Below are 17,450 nucleotides of genomic sequence, written 5' to 3' on the forward strand. Positions count from 1 at the left end.
TTCCCGCCAAGTGTTTGCATTGTAGTCCAAATATTTGGCACCCTCTGAAGTTGACCATGTCATCAGAACAAATGATACTAAACAATTATTTATTATTTTAAGACCTTTCAATAACATTTTGATACAGCCTCTTAAAAAAACAAATTTCTTGACACACATTTAATGTGTGCGCAACAGAATCGACGGCTAAATAGTTCCTTCTCCTGCCTAGTTATCCTACCCTGCATCCAGTCATAGCCCTGCTCACTCTGCCCAATGCCCAAGACCACAGGCCCTAGGAGGAGTAGCTGCCAGACTCAAACAGTTTGATGACTATGGCCTCCTCTGGCTGGAGCCTCAGTGTTTCCAGGGAGGTGGCGCCCAGGCGGTCCATCCCTGTGCTGGTCACAAACACCCCAGCAGTGGGAAGGCTGGGAGCCCAGGCTGGGTCCAGGGCTTGGGACTCAGGCCCCAGGTTGAGCAGCACCAGGAAGTGGACACAGCCCCAAGAGCGCAGGAAGGCTAGCACAGGGGCTGATGGGGGGGCCAGGGTGGAGTTGGAGGAGTAGTGGGGGAGGGAGGTGGTGTTGAAGGGGAGGAAGGTGAAGCTCCCATAAAGGAGAGATTCTTCTCTGAGGCGAGAGTGACTGAGGGAGCTGAACAGAGCCAAGGCAGAGCGTTTGAGCATCCTCTGTTCCTGAAGGAAAGAAGGGAGGAACAGAGGAGGTGTCATAAACAGATCAAAGAAAAAAATAGGCCTGTCATTCTGAGAGACTTTCTGTGGTAAACATCCTTAAACCACTTGCCAAAGTGCCTAGAACCACTGAGCTCAGATGTGGTAATACTGTAGGTATGTGAAGACTTACAAACTTGATATTATTTTACTGACTAAAATTGCCCGTTTTGGAGAGGTTTGGACTACTCACTCCAACAGAGTCATTCAGTCCATTGGTCTTGTCTGCCTCACGTTCCCAGCTCATATCTGCAGACACATTCTTCACCACAGAAAGAAAACGATTGAATGGTGTTCCACTGTACTAAAGCATGACCACATCAGATGCAGTTAGTCTGTATTGCATCCCTAGGACTGAGGTCTCTTACCGGTGAATGGACTATTTCTTCTCCGTATTTGACAACAGGTGATCCAGGTAGTGTCATCATCAGAACCAGGAGTATTCTGTGCAACACCGGTGATGCTTCACCGCCCACCTGGCATCGCAACGACACACACAATTGATGTAATTTTGCCAATAAATAAGGAGTTGGACACCATGCTCACTAGCCTATAGTTTGTGATAGAATTAACAGAAAGAATGTCGGGTCATTACCGTCCAACTGGGCCAAATTTCGCCGTGGGATGTCGACAGATGTCTCTCCACAGCAATGGCCACTTCCTGTCCAGACAGGAGGTGATGCTCGTGCGGCAGTAGTGACATCATAACTAGCTCCACCAATGAGCGGTTGGCTGACGTGCTAGAGGTATTCAGGGCAGGTAGAGACTCTCCTGTTTGTTTCACCACTACAATCCTGCACAGATGACACAGGTTTCATTCCAACTTCAACCGCAACTACTTTGCTATAAAAACATGAACTCCATATTCCTCAATCCTAACAGATTCCTCACATATATCTAAAACAAAGATATAATTTTAATGAACACAGGTATGACAGTATGTGAGAGTTGTGTATCATTTGTTATGCATATTAAAAGTGTTTGCAGTGCCACAGTACCTCTCTTCATCGGATGTGCTGAACTCCTTGACCAGAACTCTCCACTCGGTCAGGGTCTAAAACGAACAGACAACATGAATAGATAATATAACATTCAGTTAAACATGAGTGCTTATAATGTATGAACCTGAAATAAATTGTTCTGGCTTTGATTGGTTGGCAACCAATTTTGAGCATTGTTCAACAGTCTAACCTTTTCGGAATATGCAGCGTCTGTGTCACAGATCCCAAATCCTGCCACACCCTGTTCCAACCAAAATCTGAGTGCATACTGGAGAAACAGAACTATTATTAAAACTCATTCAGTCTATGTAACAATTGAAACCAAGATCTAGCCATTCTACCCATGGTGTCATGCAAGATCTAGCCTACCTGTATTGAGCCAGTGAGGTCAGAGGGCACAGCAGAGTCGTTGCCTACTGAGTCTTGGGGTCCGAACAGGTCCAGCTCACAGAAGTCAAACACTACTTTGATGCCTAAAGGAGGGAGACCATGTGAATAGTGGATCAGAACATACAATAAGTTAAGTGCATCTTTCAAGAGCTCTGGGAATGTCCTTGTGAGGATACAGGCTAGCTGGCCTCGGTTGAAGTCTGGCATTAGCCAACTTGTTGTAAGGGCCAGGGGCGCAACTTTGGTTTTAGAAGTCAGATAAACACTCCAAAACAGCCTACCCGACCGCTCGGAGGCGTCCGCATGGTCCTAAAGCACACCGTTGCCTTGTTTTGTATCACATTCCAATGATAAAACTGGGTGGTGGGGTGGCATGTCCCCCCCGTCCCAAGTGAAAGTTGAGCCCCTGGTAAGGGCAATGATGTTTTGAGTACATACCTGCTTTGTGGCTCTCCATGAGCAGTTGTTGGATCTGAGGCACTGTACCCACTCGCTCATCAATCTTTTTGAGGTCCAGAGGGGACGCGTCCTGGTAAAACAGCCCTTCCAGAATCAGAGCCTCCACACCCAGGGACTTCAGGTAAGGTAGGCGCTCACATACCACTGAACAACCAGAAGAATACCACAAAACAACTCAGAAACTAGCTTTACAGACATGACGCTTCGATACAGCTACGAAGTAGCAGGTTAGGAGAATATATGCAGCAGCATAGCCACGGGAAGAAGGGGGACTGAGGGTGCAGCAGCACCCCCTGAAAAATCGGAATGTAATTTAAAAGAGTTGTGCACTGGGCTTGTAGTCCTGTATTAGCGGACGATATAGCTGTCTGTAGTGCAGACAAACACGTTTTTCCAGCAGGTCTGCGATTTTTTTTTTTTGCAGCACCCCCAAACTATTTCCAAAGGCTCACAGGTTAGGAGAACTAGGTTAACGTTAGGAAAAGGCTTAGCGAAAACACCCTCCTAACCTGCTACTTCCAGTTGTAGCTGCATCTTTTTAGGAAATTCCCCATATCACAGAGTTAGGCTATTGTTATTGACTGGACTTCAAGAGTAGGCCTGTATCATAAAATTCATGAAAACGAGTTCATGCAAGATATAGACTACACACACACACTTCATGACCAAAAGTATGTGGACACCTGCTCGTCGAACATCTCATTCCAAAATCATGGCCATTAATATGGAGTTGGTCCTCCCTTTGCTGCTATAACAGCCACAACTCTTCTGGGAAGGCTTTCCACTAGATGTTGGAACATTGCTGCAGGGACTTGCTTCCATTCAGTCACAAGAGCATTAGTGAGGTCGGGCACTGATGTTGGGGCGATTAGGCCTGGCTTGCAGACGGCGTTCCAATTCATCCCAACGGTCCTCGATGGGGTTGTGGTCAGGGCTCTGTGCAGGCCAGTCAAGTTATTCCACACCGATCTCAACAAACCATTTCTATATGGACCTCATTGTACGGGGGCATTGTCATGCTGAAACAGGAAAGGGCCTTCCCCAAACTGTTGCAACAAAGTTGGAAGCACAGAATCGACTAGAATGTCATTGTATGCTGTAGCGTTAAGATTACCCTTAACTGGAACTAAGGGGCCTAGCCCGAACCACGACAAACAGAGGCAGTTTGAAACTCAGTAGTGAGTGTTGCAACTGAGGACAGACAATTTTTACACACTACGCGCTTCAGCACTCGACGGTCCAGTTATGTGCGCTTGTGTGACCTACCACTTCATGGCTGAACAGTTGATGCTCCTAGACATTTCCACTTCACAATAACAGCACTTACAGTTGACTGGGGAAGCTCTAGCAGAGCAGAAATTTGACAAACTGGCTTGTTGGAAAGCTGGCATCCTATGATGGTGCCATGTTGAAGGTCACTGACTCTTCAGTAAGGCCATTCTACTGACAATGTTTGTCTATGGATATTGCATGGCTGTGTGCTCGAGTTTATACGCCTGTCACCAATGGGTGTGGCTGAAATAGCCAAATCCACTAATTTGCGTCCACATTCTTTTGTATATCAGTAGGCCTAATCATGGATTAATTTAGTTCAACCCAATGCCTTTTATGAATGTTTAAGATTGCATTGTCGTTTTTCGTGAGTTTTGTGCTTAGAAAACATTAAATACAATGTTTGAACTGAAGGCACCACTTTCCCAGTGCATGCACACTTTACATTGTGATGAGAGTAGTCTATATAGTGCGGCTACTGTATTCTTGGGTGTTTAAGCCCTTTATTAACTCACCGTCGATACCACCTGGCACCTCGTTCTGGGCGTCCATGAGCAGTATGGGCTGTAGGCGGTAAAACAGCGCCCTCTGCCACCACAGTAGCGGCGGTGCGACCGGCCGTGGGCTCTGCACTATTATGGCGATAGAGGCGCCCAGCAAGGCCAGCCAACCCAGCCAGAAGAACAGCACCAAGCGGGAGCGTATTTTCCTCCACCCCGGGCCCCCCGCTTCGAGCTCCAGCTGCTCCTTGGACATGGGCTGCCATTTCGGAGTCTCTGGTTCGGGGTCCGTGATCAGCAGTGGGACCGTCTCAGAGCCACCCAGACTGCCCGATATCCCTGGGCCCACTGCCACGCTGCCATAGCCACCATCCATGTTCAATGGCATTCCAATTCGGCTAATGCAGTTTCAATGACAAATATTTTGCAAAATAAAAAATTCCATAATCCAATATTATTTACATAAAACGAAACTATCAATTCATAGTTGATAGGCCTACAACTAGGCTACAATTCATTACACTTTCAAACATTTGATGACTTCAATGGAGGGGTTACGCACGTGCGCCATCTACAAAAAAAAATGCTACAAACTTGCTTCTATTTTTGTGCCCCTTTCGATAAAATATTTTACTTAACAGCCCCCGTGAAGCTGCAAAGCACACCGAGGGAACTCGCCTACAGGACAGGTGAAGGCTGTTACCGTTCGGATTGTCTGGATGGAGGCCAGGAATACCCTGACAGTGATCCTGTCATCTCTAATGTGGCAGGTGAGTGCACACACTTGCATGTCATCTTCCTACCATGCGTTTTAAAATCATCAAATTAGCCCATTTACCTTGTCAGTTAATTTGAATTCTAACTCCATCCATTAGCTAGATTAACCCACGTTTAATTTAACCAATATTGATCAGATGAAACAAATGAAAAAAATATTTTCCTGGTCAAAGCAATATTCTGACTACCTGACAAACAAAACGTAATTTCCCTATCAGTGACAAAGAAAATAAATGTAGGCTTACCTTTGAATTTAAGATTAATAGAAAAATAAAAAAAATAACCTACTCTTCCTTGGCTCTCTCACATGTCACACCCACACATGCATGAATAATTTGCTAAATGTCATGTTGTGCAAGGCATAAAATGCTGAACTGTTATCTATAATATTGATTATAGAAAATCTTGGACATTAAGACTGTTACATCGCTTCATTTCTTGTTACAAAAGGAATAAACTGCTAGCAGACATTGCAACAACCAACACCAGACTGTGTGACATCTATCCCTGTGAGTATTTGATGGCTAATAACTCCATGTTGGAATAAGATTAGGATGAAAATGGTTCCCATTTCAACACCATACCTTGGTCTTTCCATTACTGTTGAAAAGAGGCTTGCAAAATATACTGGTGCTGAGAAATACACGCAAGAGTAAAATGTGACAATCAGCACCGGTCTCCTCTAATATCAGTTAAATCCAATGCAATGATCTCTCTAAAAGCATCATAACGCACCTGATAACTGCCAACAGTCTGGTCTTTGAACTCTTGTCTTCCTACTGTTCGTTTAGTCTTTATCCTCCTCTTCTGCTGTCTGCAGACCAGTTCTATCCAGTTGGTTGTGTTGTTTCTTTGGCCTCTAAACATTTAAGGGGTGTGGAGGTGAGAGGGCCACTGTGTCTATCAAATGAAATCTTGGCTGGAGCAATTAGTATGGAGGTGTTGAGTCTTGCCACACCCTGACAACACATTCCGGAGAACCTGTGCTCAACGGGTCTGAGGCCTTGGTAGGGCTTCATTAGAGCAAGAACTCCCTACTTGTTAGTTTAGATCACGTGTCAAACTCGGAGGGCCGAGTGTCTGCAGGTTTTTGCTCCTCCCTTGTACTTGATTGATGAATTAAGGTCACTGATTAGTAAGGAACTCCCCTCACCTGGTTGTCTAGGTCTTAATTGAAAGGAAAAAACTAAAACCTGCATACACTAGGCCCTCCATGGAATGAGTTTGATGGCCCTGGTTTAGATGCATACAACTGGCCAAAAGACAGTTCTGGAATGATATCAATGGTTCGTTATGGAACTGTCTTGTCTTCTTCTCCCTTGGTCCTTAGTCTAACCCTGTAGTGCTGTATCTATCAGTCTGAAGGCTGTAATTGGATGGTAATCAAACATTTTAGGAGTAAGAGCCCACTCCGCTCCATCAAAAACAACAGAACAAATTGTTCACAGAATGTAATATTATTTCATTAATTTATTGCCCCCTTGGGTCAGCTAAGGGCTTAAATCCCTTAGCTTGCCCATACAGTCATCAAATCACTGACATACTAATGTGAAAGTTCTCATGGTAATGTGTTGTGCTGTCGAATCCTCTTGGATCCTATTTCCTACGGATTTCATAGAATTCAAACAGACATGCTGCAGCAGTGTTTGATCTCTAGTCTAGCTCTTTTTGACCTCTGACCCCTGTCATGGAATACAGTAACTATGTTCATCCATTTGGTATGATCCGAAGGAGGAATAAAGTAACCATACAACTACAGAGAGCTTTGGAAGGCAGCACAATGACATGTATTGAAAAGAAAACATGCTAACAGCAAAACACTTATTTTTGCAAACAGAAAAACAATTTACCGGTAGCTATACTACTTAACGCATCACACTGGTCTAAATCATGTCTAACTGTGAGCTCCTGTGTTCTAAACTGCTAAAGGTTACATTTTATGAGATACAGTATGTGTGCCAATAATCCCACACCCCATATTATCCTCACTCACTCAATCACTCACTCACTCACTCACTCCCTCACACACACAATCACACACACTGGACATATGATGTTGTGTGCATCACCGTCATGACACACATCTATTCATGTCTCCTATGCTCCCTCACAGGATTGTGCAGATTATTTAGTGTAGGCCATCACAGGACACGTGCATATCAGAGCCTTCACTGGTCTGCAATGGTTGAAGGGGTGTTTTTTCAACTGAATTTGATGCTGTAGTATGGAGTTGTACACTGCTTAAACATATCAATTTCCTTTTAAATGAACATGATCAGCCTTATTCATAAGCTTCTAGTCTTGAAGAAAAGTAACTACCCAGGCACTGTAAAGTGTAAAGTAAGAAAGTTAATAAATATTATATCGACTTGTCATGTATTTTAAAGAATAGTTTTGGAATATGTCATTCTTCCCTTACTGGAATAATGCTAAATATTTTATATTTTCTGATGATACAGTAGACTTGTTGTTAGACAGTGTAAATGAGGAACAGAGAAGAGATGATTGGCTAAGGGCAGGCCCAGGTCAAACCCCCTCCCACCATAGTTCTATATTTAGCTATTGGCTGATTCCTCCGCTGAAAAGCGGAGGCCCCAGTTCTAAATGGTTGCCATGGATACGTGAGGCTGAAGAATACATTTCCATGGATACGAATAGTTGGACTCTTCAGATCCTCCGATGTCCTGGAATGCGACAAGTCAATGATGTGTCAGTGAAAAACAGTAACTTACTTTGTAGTCCAGTTTGCACTTATGTGTTTAGTGAGACATGGTGCAAGATTGTGTGACCTATGTTTGGTCGTCTCCTAACATTGGTTCCAGAGACCTGAAGGCCGTTACAAACTTCTGATATGCAGAGATGACACAGTCTCTTCTGCAAAGGAAAAAGAGAACAAGTTATGATAAATTATGAACATTTAATATAAAAAATTACTCCTATTCATTCACACACATCTAGGCCTCTGTGTCGCTTTTTGAACTCTGACTGGTGAGTCAGGTGAGTGAGGGACTTACTTGCTGGTGACTCCTCCCCCTGGTGGCAGGCCAGGTATGTTCTCAGAGACCAGAAACTTCATCACGTACAGCAGGTCAGGGTCCTTGTCCTGCGACTTTAGCAAGTTGACAATCTCTACACACACAGACAGAGAGAAAGGGAGAGAGTGATGTAATGATCGGTCACTGTCATCAGAGGGGAGAATTAAGCTGCCATTGTCTCAGAGCTCTTGTTATTGTTATCAAGTTTCATTTTGTTGTGATGTCATATTCATATGAAAGCCTATTGTGAGTGAGACCAAGCCAAGATGGTTTAGAGCTGCTCACTCACCCCCTCACTCACACACACAATCACACACACTGGACATATGATGTTGTGTGCATCACCGTCATGACACACATCTATTCATGTAAGCTTCATCGCAACTCAAGCCCATCAAAAGACCTACCTTCCACTTTGGCCTCGAGGAGTGTCTCTAGCTCGGCCTCTTTTTGTAGGGCCTCTTGTGACACCTGGGGTGCGCCAGGGAAGGTCACGATGATGATGCTCATGTTGTCCAAACTACCCTGTAGGGGGCGACAAAGATATAGGCACAATTCTAATAAGAAACACTGTTTCTTGGCATATGATTCATTTCAATAATGTAATTTGTAACCCCAAACATTGAAAAGCTAAATGAAATGCCATGAAAGAAAGCTGACATAATGCTGCCACTTGATATTGAAGTTTACTTGAGGAATAATATGATGATGAGGAATATTCTTTGCTTGCTTAATGATAATGTGAACAAAGAAGAAAATAAGTGTCATTATGACATCACAATGGAGAACAGGACTATGAAGTCTCTGTCATGTAAAGATCTTCTAAGCTGGGAAGATTTTTACATGACACTGCAGATGGAGGGATATTGTGATGTCATAATTGTGTACTGACAGAGAGCAGAAATGTGAATTTTGGAAACAGGTCACAATGGAACAGTGGGACATAGAATTATGAATTAGAATACTAGAATGGACATGAACCATCTTATGAAACTTATCCTGTAAGTCGCTATGGATAATAAATGGCTAAAATGTAATGATGGTCCAAAGTTCAGCCATGGTTTGCCTGTGCTGTGATTAGATATTGTGTAAAACAACGGATGTGAAGAATTTATCTGCACTGTATGTCAATCAATCAATCAATCAATTTTATTTTATATAGCCCTTCTTACATCAGCTAATATCTCGAAGTGCTGTACAGAAACCCAGCCTAAAACCCCAAACAGCTAGTAATGCAGGTGTAGAAGCACGGTGGCTAGGAAAAACTCCCTAGAAAGGCAAAACCTAGGAAGAAACCTAGAGAGGAACCAGGCTATGAGGGGTGGCCAGTCCTCTTCTGGCTGTGCCGGGTGGAGATTATAACAGAACCATGCCAAGATGTTCAAAAATGTTCATAAGTGACAAGCATGGTCAAATAATAATCAGGAATAAATCTCAGTTGGCTTTTCATAGCTGATCATTAGAGTTTAAAACAGCAGGTCTGGGACAGGTAGGGGTTCCATAACCGCAGGCAGAACAGTTTAAACTGGAATAGCAGCAAGGCCAGGCGGACTGGGGACAGCAAGGAGTCACCACGGCCGGTAGTCCCGACGTATGGTCCTAGGGCTCAGGTCTCTCAGTTGGCTTTTCATAGCCGATCATTTAGAGTTGAAAACAGCAGGTCTGGGACAGGTAGGGGTTTCGTAGCCGCAGGCAGAACAGTTGAAACTGGAATAGCAGCAAGGCCAGGCGGACTGGGGACAGCAAGGTGTCATCATGCCCGGTAGTCCTGACGTATGGTCCTAGGGCTCAGGTTCTCAGAGAGAAAGAGAGAACGAGAGAATTAGAGAGAGCATACTTAAATTCACACAGGACACTGGATAAGACAGGAGAAGTACTCCAGGTATAACCAACTAACCCCAGCCCCCCGACACATAAACTACTGCAGCATAAATACTGGAGGCTGAGACAGGAGCGGTCCGGAGACACTGTGGCCCCATCCGAAGAAACCCCCGGACAGGGCCAAACAGGAAGGATATAACCCCACCCACTCCGCCAAAGCACAGCCCCCGCACCACTAGAGGGATATCCCCAACCACCAACTTACAATCCTGAGACAAGGCCGAGTATAGCCCACAGAGGTCTCCACCACAGCACAAACCAAGGGGGGGGGGGCGCCAACCCAGACAGGAAGATCACGTCAGTAACTCAACCCACTCAAGTGACGCACCCCCCCCAGGGACGGCATGAAAGAGCACCAGCAAGCCAGTGACTCAGCCCCTGCAACAGGGTTAGAGGCAGAGAACCCCAGTGGAGAGGGGAACCGGCCCGGCAGAGACAGCAAGGGCTGTTCGTTGCTCCAGCCTTTCCGTTCACCTTCACACTCCTGGGCCAGACTACACTCAATCATATGACCTACTGAAGAGATAAGTCTTCAGTAAAGACTTAAAGGTTGAGACCGAGTCTGCGTCTCTCACATGGGTAGGCAGACTGTTCCATAAAAATGGAGATCTATAGGAGAAAGCCCTGCCTCCCGCTGTTTGCTTAGAAATTCTAGGGACAATTAGGAGGCCTGCGTCTTGTGACCGTAGCGTACGTATTGGTATGTACGGCAGGACCAACTCGGAAAGATAGGTAGGAGCAAGCCCATGTAACGCTTTATAGGTTAACAGTAAAACCTTGAAATCAGCCCTTGCCTTAACAGGAAGCCAGTGTAGGGAAGCTAGCACTGGAGTAATATGATCAAATTTCTTGGTTCTAGTCAGGATTCTAGCAGCCGTATTTAGCACTAACTGAAGTTTATTTAGTGCTTTATCCGGGTAGCCGGAAAATAGAGCATTGCAGTAGTCTAACCTAGAAGTAACAAATGCATGGATTAATTTTTCTGCATCATTTTTGGACAGAAAATTTCTGATTTTTGCAATGTTACGTAGATGGAAAAAAGCTGTCCTTGAAACAGTCTTGATATGTGTGTTAGCTAGCTAGCCAGCCAGTTTTAGAGGAGTGATTCCATTAATTAATATGCCAATATCCCATTCAATCCCAGCCATACACTGGCTCAAATCAGTTGATGATAGGTCTTACACAAGTTGTAAATTAAACAAGTACTGATATTGTAACATATAATAGCTAAAAACTAAATATGACACATTTACAGTGCCTTGCATTTACATTTTAGTCATTTAGCAGACGCTCTTATCCAGAGCGACTTACAGTTAGTGAATACATATTTTTTTTAAATACTGGCCCCCCGTGGGAATCGAACCCACAACCCTGGCGTTGCAAACGCCATGCTCTATCAACTGAGCTACATCCCTGCCGGCCATTCCCTCCCCTACCCTGGACGACGCTGGGCCAATTGTGCGCCGCCCATGAGTCTCCCGGTCGCGGCCGGCTGCGACAGAGCCTGGATTCGAACCAGGATCTCTAGTGGCAAAGTTAGCACTGCCACTAGAGTATTCATCCCCCTTGGCATTTTTCCTATTTTGTTGCATTACAACCTGTAATTTAAATGGATTTTTATTTGGATTTCATGTAATGGACATACACAAAATAGTCCAAATTGGTGAAGTGAAATGAAAAAAAGTACTTGTTTAAAAAAAGAAAAAAAGAATCAATAACGGAAAAGTGGTGCGTACATATGTATTCACCCCCTTTGCTATGAAGCCCCTAAATAAGATCTGGTGCAACCAATTACCCTCAGAAGTCACATAATTAGTTAAATAAAGTCCACCTGTGTGCAATCTAAGTGTCACATGATCTGTCACATGATCTCAGTATATATACAGTACACCTGTCCTCTCATCACCCCGAGAACACCATCCCCACAGTGAAGCATGGTGGTGGCAGGGACTGGGAAACTGGTCAGAATTGAAGGAATGATGGATGGCGCTAAATTCAGGGAAATTCTTGAGGGAAACCTGTTTCAGTCTTCCAGAGATTTGAGACTGGGACGGAGGTTCACCTTCCAGCATGGTAATGACCCTAAGCATACTGCTAAAGCAACACTTGAGTAGTTTAAGGGGAAACATTTAAATGTCTTGGAATGGCTTAGTCAAAGCCCAGACCTCAATCCAATTGAGAATCTGTGGTATGACTTAAAGATTGCTGTCTACCAGCGGAACCCATCCAACTTGAAGGAGCTGGAGCAGTTTTGCCTTGAAGAATGGGCAAAAATCCCAGTGGCTAGATGTGCCAAGCTTATATAGACATACCCCAAGAGACTTGAAGCTGTAAATGCTGCAAAGGGTGGCTCTACAAAGTATTGACATTGGGGTGGTGAATAGTTATGCAGGCTCAAGTTTTCTGTTTTTTTGTCTTATTTCTTGATTGTTTCACACATTTTTTTATTTTGCATCTTCAAAGTGGTAGGCATGTTGTGTAAATCAAATGATACAACCCCCCAAAAAATCAATTTTAATTCCAGGTTGTAAGGCAACAAAATAGGAAAAATGCCAAGGGGGGTGAATACTTTCTCAAGCCACTGTATGTATTGTTTACATATATTGTATTTATAATTATATGACAGTATTTTAGGTTGAATATAATTCTATTAGACCAACATGGCTGCCATTTTCACCCACTTCTGGAATTTTGAGGGATCATGACATAGCCCCTCTAGTAATTTAATAGGATCTCTATGGGGACTAATTGGTTATTGTGATGTCATGTCATAGAGCTGAGAAACTAGGTTCACTGTGTGCTACAACATAACCCATCTAGCTTAAGTACATACTCCAAGGAGGTAAGCCTGTTCTGTTGCCATTGGTAAAGTGAGGCTCTTCTTGGCCAGGTTAATAGGCCTAGCTCTCAGCTGGTGTGGCCCTGAGACCCTGACAGTCTAACACTCACCCATAATCCTTCACTGTGTTGCCCTCACCTCTGTCCCTCTCTCCGTCTCTCCCTCTCTCCCTCTCTCTATAGCTCCCTCTCATAATCCTGCTATTTAGAGGACAGGTACAGGACGTGCCATTGTAAGTCCTAACCAACATAAGCAGACCTGAATAAGATAACTGCTTACATAATGCTTGGTACATTAGGTATGTAATGATGTAGGCCCTTCAACACACACCCTGTCCAGTGCTGAGTGCCATCATGTACTCCCCCTTCACAAAGGTGGTGACCCTTGTGACCTAAATAATTATCGCCCTATTTCTAAACTTTCTTGCCGAGCTAACATATTAGAATCCTTGGTTAATTCTCAGCTAAGATCTTTTTTTAATCTTTGAAATGTGTTCTAAAATGTACATCAGTCGGGTTTTAGACCAGGCCATAGCACTATCTCTGCTGCATCCCTAGTTATAAATGATGTGGTTAAATGTATGGATGCTGCCCTATTCATTGACCTGTCAAATGCTTTCGATACTGTTGATCGCTCACTGCTAATTCGGAGGTTTTCCTCAATTGGACTAGACCAGGCTGCATGTAACTGGTTTAAAGATCATGTGATAGATAGAACTCAATGTGTATCTACTGATGGTGTTAAATCAGGTTTTCTGGATATTATGAAAGGTGCCTTGCAGGGGTCGATTCAGGGTCCTGTACTTTTTGCTGTTTACATTTAACAATATCGACTTGTCTGTAAAAAAAAAAGTGTAACCTGCACTGTATGCCGATGATACTGTTGTGTACGCTATTGCCCCCACGGTTGACCAGGCTCTATCTGAACTACAGTCGGCATTCATTGTATTACAGAAACAAACTTTATTGACCTGAAATTAGTATTGAACGCAGGTAAAACGAAGTATATATTGTTCTCTACACTCTTAGAAGGTGCTATCTAGAACCTAAAAGGGTTATTTGGCTGTCCCCATAGGAGAACCCTTTGAAAAAACATTTTTCGTTCCAGGTAGAACCCTTTTGAGTTCCATGTAGAATCTTTTACACTGAGAGTTCTACATGGAACCCAAAAGAGTTCTACCCGGAACCAAAAAGGGTTCTACCTGGAACCAAAAATAAAAATTTTGGAACCCTTTTTTCAAAGAGTGTAGAGCGCATATAAATAACTCTGATTTAAGAATATGTACTTTGGATGGTGTCCATATTGATCTTGTCCCTGCTTAGAAATATCTGGGCATCTGGATAGATGAAAGGATGTCTTTTAAAAAGCATATTGATGAGTTAGTTAAGAAGCTGAGAATAGAAATGGGCTTCTTCTATAGAAATAGGTCCTGCGTCTCGCTAAATAGTAGAAAGCAGATTATTCAGTCGACGTTCCTATTGGTCCTAGAGTATTGCGACATCATCTATATGAACGCAGCTGCCACTTCATTAAAGCCGTTAGATGCAGTTTATCATAGCGCACTGCACTTTATTACGGGCGACAATTTTAGTACTCATCACTGCATTCTCTACCAGAAAGTTGGATCTCTTTGATGTCACTTAGGTTGATACATTGCTATTTTTTCATTTATAAAGCCATTTTACAAAAAGTCCCACTGTACCTAACATATTTACTAAACTTTAGACATACAAGTTACCACACCCAGTCCCAGGAATGGCTAACTCTGGAAATTCCTTTGGTCTCTACTGAGTTAGGTAAATCAGCTTTTAGTTTTCTTGCACCTAATTTGTGGAAAAATCTTGAAAATGTTCTTACATTTGATGTTTTGGTGCCTCTAGGGCAATTCAGAAAGCTGATTGAGGACCTTATTACTGATGAATGTTGTTTTTTTTATGACTGTGTTTTTCTTTCTGCTTGCATTTTGTATTTACATTTTGATGTGTGTATTTTCTGTAATTTATGTAATTCAGGGCTCGTCTGTAAAAGAGACCCTGGTCTCAGAATGACTCCATGATAAAAATAATAATATTAATAATAATCTTGAATTAAAGGCAATATTTAGACTGTATTTAGACATGTCCATTGTCTATGGAGGAGACTCCCTGCAGTGCAGTGTAAGCCGTCTTGCTGTACCAACCTGGCTGTGTCCTGCTGTTAAATCCTCTGACTGATCTGAACACTGAGTATTAGAATGGTATTAGTCTCCAAGACTCCAGGAGGGGAGAGGACAGCCAAGACCTGGGGATGATATCATTGCCTGAAGATACTGCCAAAGTCCTCTTAACCCTCTCACCCCTGGCACCTTCTGACTTTCCATACAATGTCCAGTTATGGTCCTTGTTGCAATTTACTCACTTTGGCAATTAGTGAGTGTGAGTGTACACCTTTTGAAGTTTATACTGTGGTCATGCATACGTACCCATATAGAGGATGTAGAGGTTTAGGATCAGTGTGATTCTGCATGTAGTGTGATTTGATCATTTATACACTGACCTTATAGAGGCAGAGGTCAATGACCTGGTTGCAGATCTCCCTCAGGTCATCGCACACCTGCAGGCGGCTGTGGACGAACGCACACAGCTCCTCGTTGCCGATGGCGTCCCACACACCGTCACAAGCCACTATGAGGAACTCGTCTTGCGGGGACCTCTCCAGCTCGTACACCTCTGGCTCTGGGGAGACCAGCTGCTCAGTCTGGGACCTCCAGTCCACTTCCTTAAAGTCAAAGTCTCCCAGGGACCTGGACACGGCCAGGGAGCCGTTCACCCTATGCTGGGTCACCGAGCCGCCTGCGTTCTGTATTCGCTCCTTCTCCCTAGGGTTGAAAGGCTTGTGGTCCTCCGTGTAGAAGATGACCTGGCCGTCACGGCAGAGGAGCGTCCGCGAGTCGCCACAGTTGATGAAGTAGACATACTGCGGCGAGAGCATGACGGCGGCCGCCGTGGAGCCGCTGCGCTCCCAGCATTCCTGGCGCGTCAGCGTGTGCATGTGGCTGTCGATGGCCAGGAAGCCCTCGACGATCCCCTCCTTCACATCATCAGGGTGCTCCTCCGCCTTTACACGCCCTGGAGGCAGGAGAGATCAATGCGGGTTAGAGACCTGACCTATAGGTGACAAATACACATAATTTCGTTCTAATTCATATTAGGTCGCGCTGCCTAAAATCGATAAGCAGAAGTTAACGACAGTGTGGCCAACTACAGGATAACTACACATAGTTACAATACAATTATTTGACCCCCAGCCTTACCAGCTTGGTTCCAGGGGACAAATGCCTACTGTTGGTGCCCTGCGAGAGCCCAAATCTCAGAGCTCAGATCGCGTTGTTGTATTCCTCTGAGGTCACTTTCTGTCTGTCTTGCTTGTGGCATTAATTTATTAATTAATGCCATGTAGGTTAGGATTAAACATTTGTTTTGAGTTAAGTAGCATACACTGTAGGCTCAAGTGTCAGATTAAGTATCTCATACTTCGGGCCAAGAACAAAGATCAAGAGGTTTTCAACAACAACAGCTGTCAGCCATGTTGTGCTACCATGTTTATGTTTAGGAATGATAAATAAAACCGAGAGAGATATTGTCTTTGGTATTCAAGATCAAGATTACACTCTCCCTCATACAGCATACACATAGCCTACTGCACAACGGCACCTTGTCATTGTGCCAATGGAAGACACCCATGCCTAAGACAAAGACGTTGTTCATTGATCTATCAAACAATATGTCTGTAGCTACGTATGTCTGTGGAATGCACACTGGAAATAGGTGTTGTAAAATGCTTCCCTACTTGCCCAAATAAATGCTTGCACATATTCCCTTCAAGTGAAAATAAACTAGGCTGCCGACAATTATATAAATCAGTTAGTCAAAGTGCGCGGCCAAATTTGGTACCTGTATCGAGGATGTGTTGCAGCAGGTTGCGGGAGCAGTACTGTGCCACCGTGTTGCCAGCGTGTCCATCAAACACAGCATAGTAGCCCCACTCCGCCAGCTCCCCTCCCATCTCCGGCATGCAGGCGTGGGCGTCCTCCATCTGCGCCCTCCAGCCCTGCATGCTGGCCGTTGCATAGTTCACCCCCCACTGAGACCTCCCCTCGGCCACGTGTTTCTCCAGGATGGGTCGGTCCAGGTAGACACTCGGCCCGTTATCCTCATCACTGAAGTCCTCTTCGTTCCCCTCCTGGCCATCTCTCTGTCCCCCCTTAAAGAAGAAGGTGACCATCTTCTCTGTCTCCTTGGCTAGCTGGCGGAGGAAGGAGGGCACCTCCACGGTGCTGGCCCGCCTGGCCGTCCTCATGGCTCCTCGGAAGCGCCGCTCGAGTCTCTTTCCTGACCTGGTGCTGGTCCTCTTCTTCCCCTCTCTCCTCCTTCTCCCAGTCTGTGTCCCCCGCAGCAGGTCCAGGGCAGTGGGTTTAGCTGGACACGCTGAGCAGGTGGACAATAAGTTGACTCTGGACTGTAGAGTTGGGTTTAGGTGGGCTTCACTAGATACTGGCAGAAATCGCTGTGGCCATCCTTGTCTTTGTAAACCTGGCTTGTTGGC

At 44.5% G+C, this 17,450-nt stretch overlaps 2 protein-coding genes across 2 annotated transcripts; both read right to left on the bottom strand.

Annotated features, from left to right (window-relative positions):
* Positions 1–274: 274 nt before the first annotated feature.
* LOC311101668 (amino acid transporter heavy chain SLC3A2) lies at positions 275–4,710 on the bottom strand (the record flags this gene model as incomplete). Its single annotated transcript, XM_084142815.1, has 9 exons — positions 275–676; positions 906–974; positions 1,081–1,188; positions 1,308–1,506; positions 1,711–1,766; positions 1,904–1,981; positions 2,083–2,186; positions 2,542–2,706; positions 4,350–4,710. The coding sequence occupies 9 exons, from the start codon at positions 4,708–4,710 to the stop codon at positions 275–277; spliced, it is 1,542 nt and encodes a 513-aa protein (XP_083998941.1).
* A 3,190-nt stretch (positions 4,711–7,900) lies between these two features.
* Positions 7,901–17,204, bottom strand: LOC311101689 (protein phosphatase 1A-like; the record flags this gene model as incomplete). Its single annotated transcript, XM_084142841.1, has 5 exons — positions 7,901–7,985; positions 8,126–8,240; positions 8,554–8,671; positions 15,402–15,973; positions 16,799–17,204. 5 exons carry the CDS (start codon positions 17,202–17,204, stop codon positions 7,901–7,903), a joined length of 1,296 nt encoding a protein of 431 aa, XP_083998967.1.
* Positions 17,205–17,450: the final 246 nt, after the last annotated feature.

The sequence above is a fragment of the Coregonus lavaretus genome (genome assembly GCF_964263955.1).
Source record: "Coregonus lavaretus genome assembly, chromosome: 26".
Lineage (NCBI taxonomy): Eukaryota > Metazoa > Chordata > Actinopteri > Salmoniformes > Salmonidae > Coregonus > Coregonus lavaretus.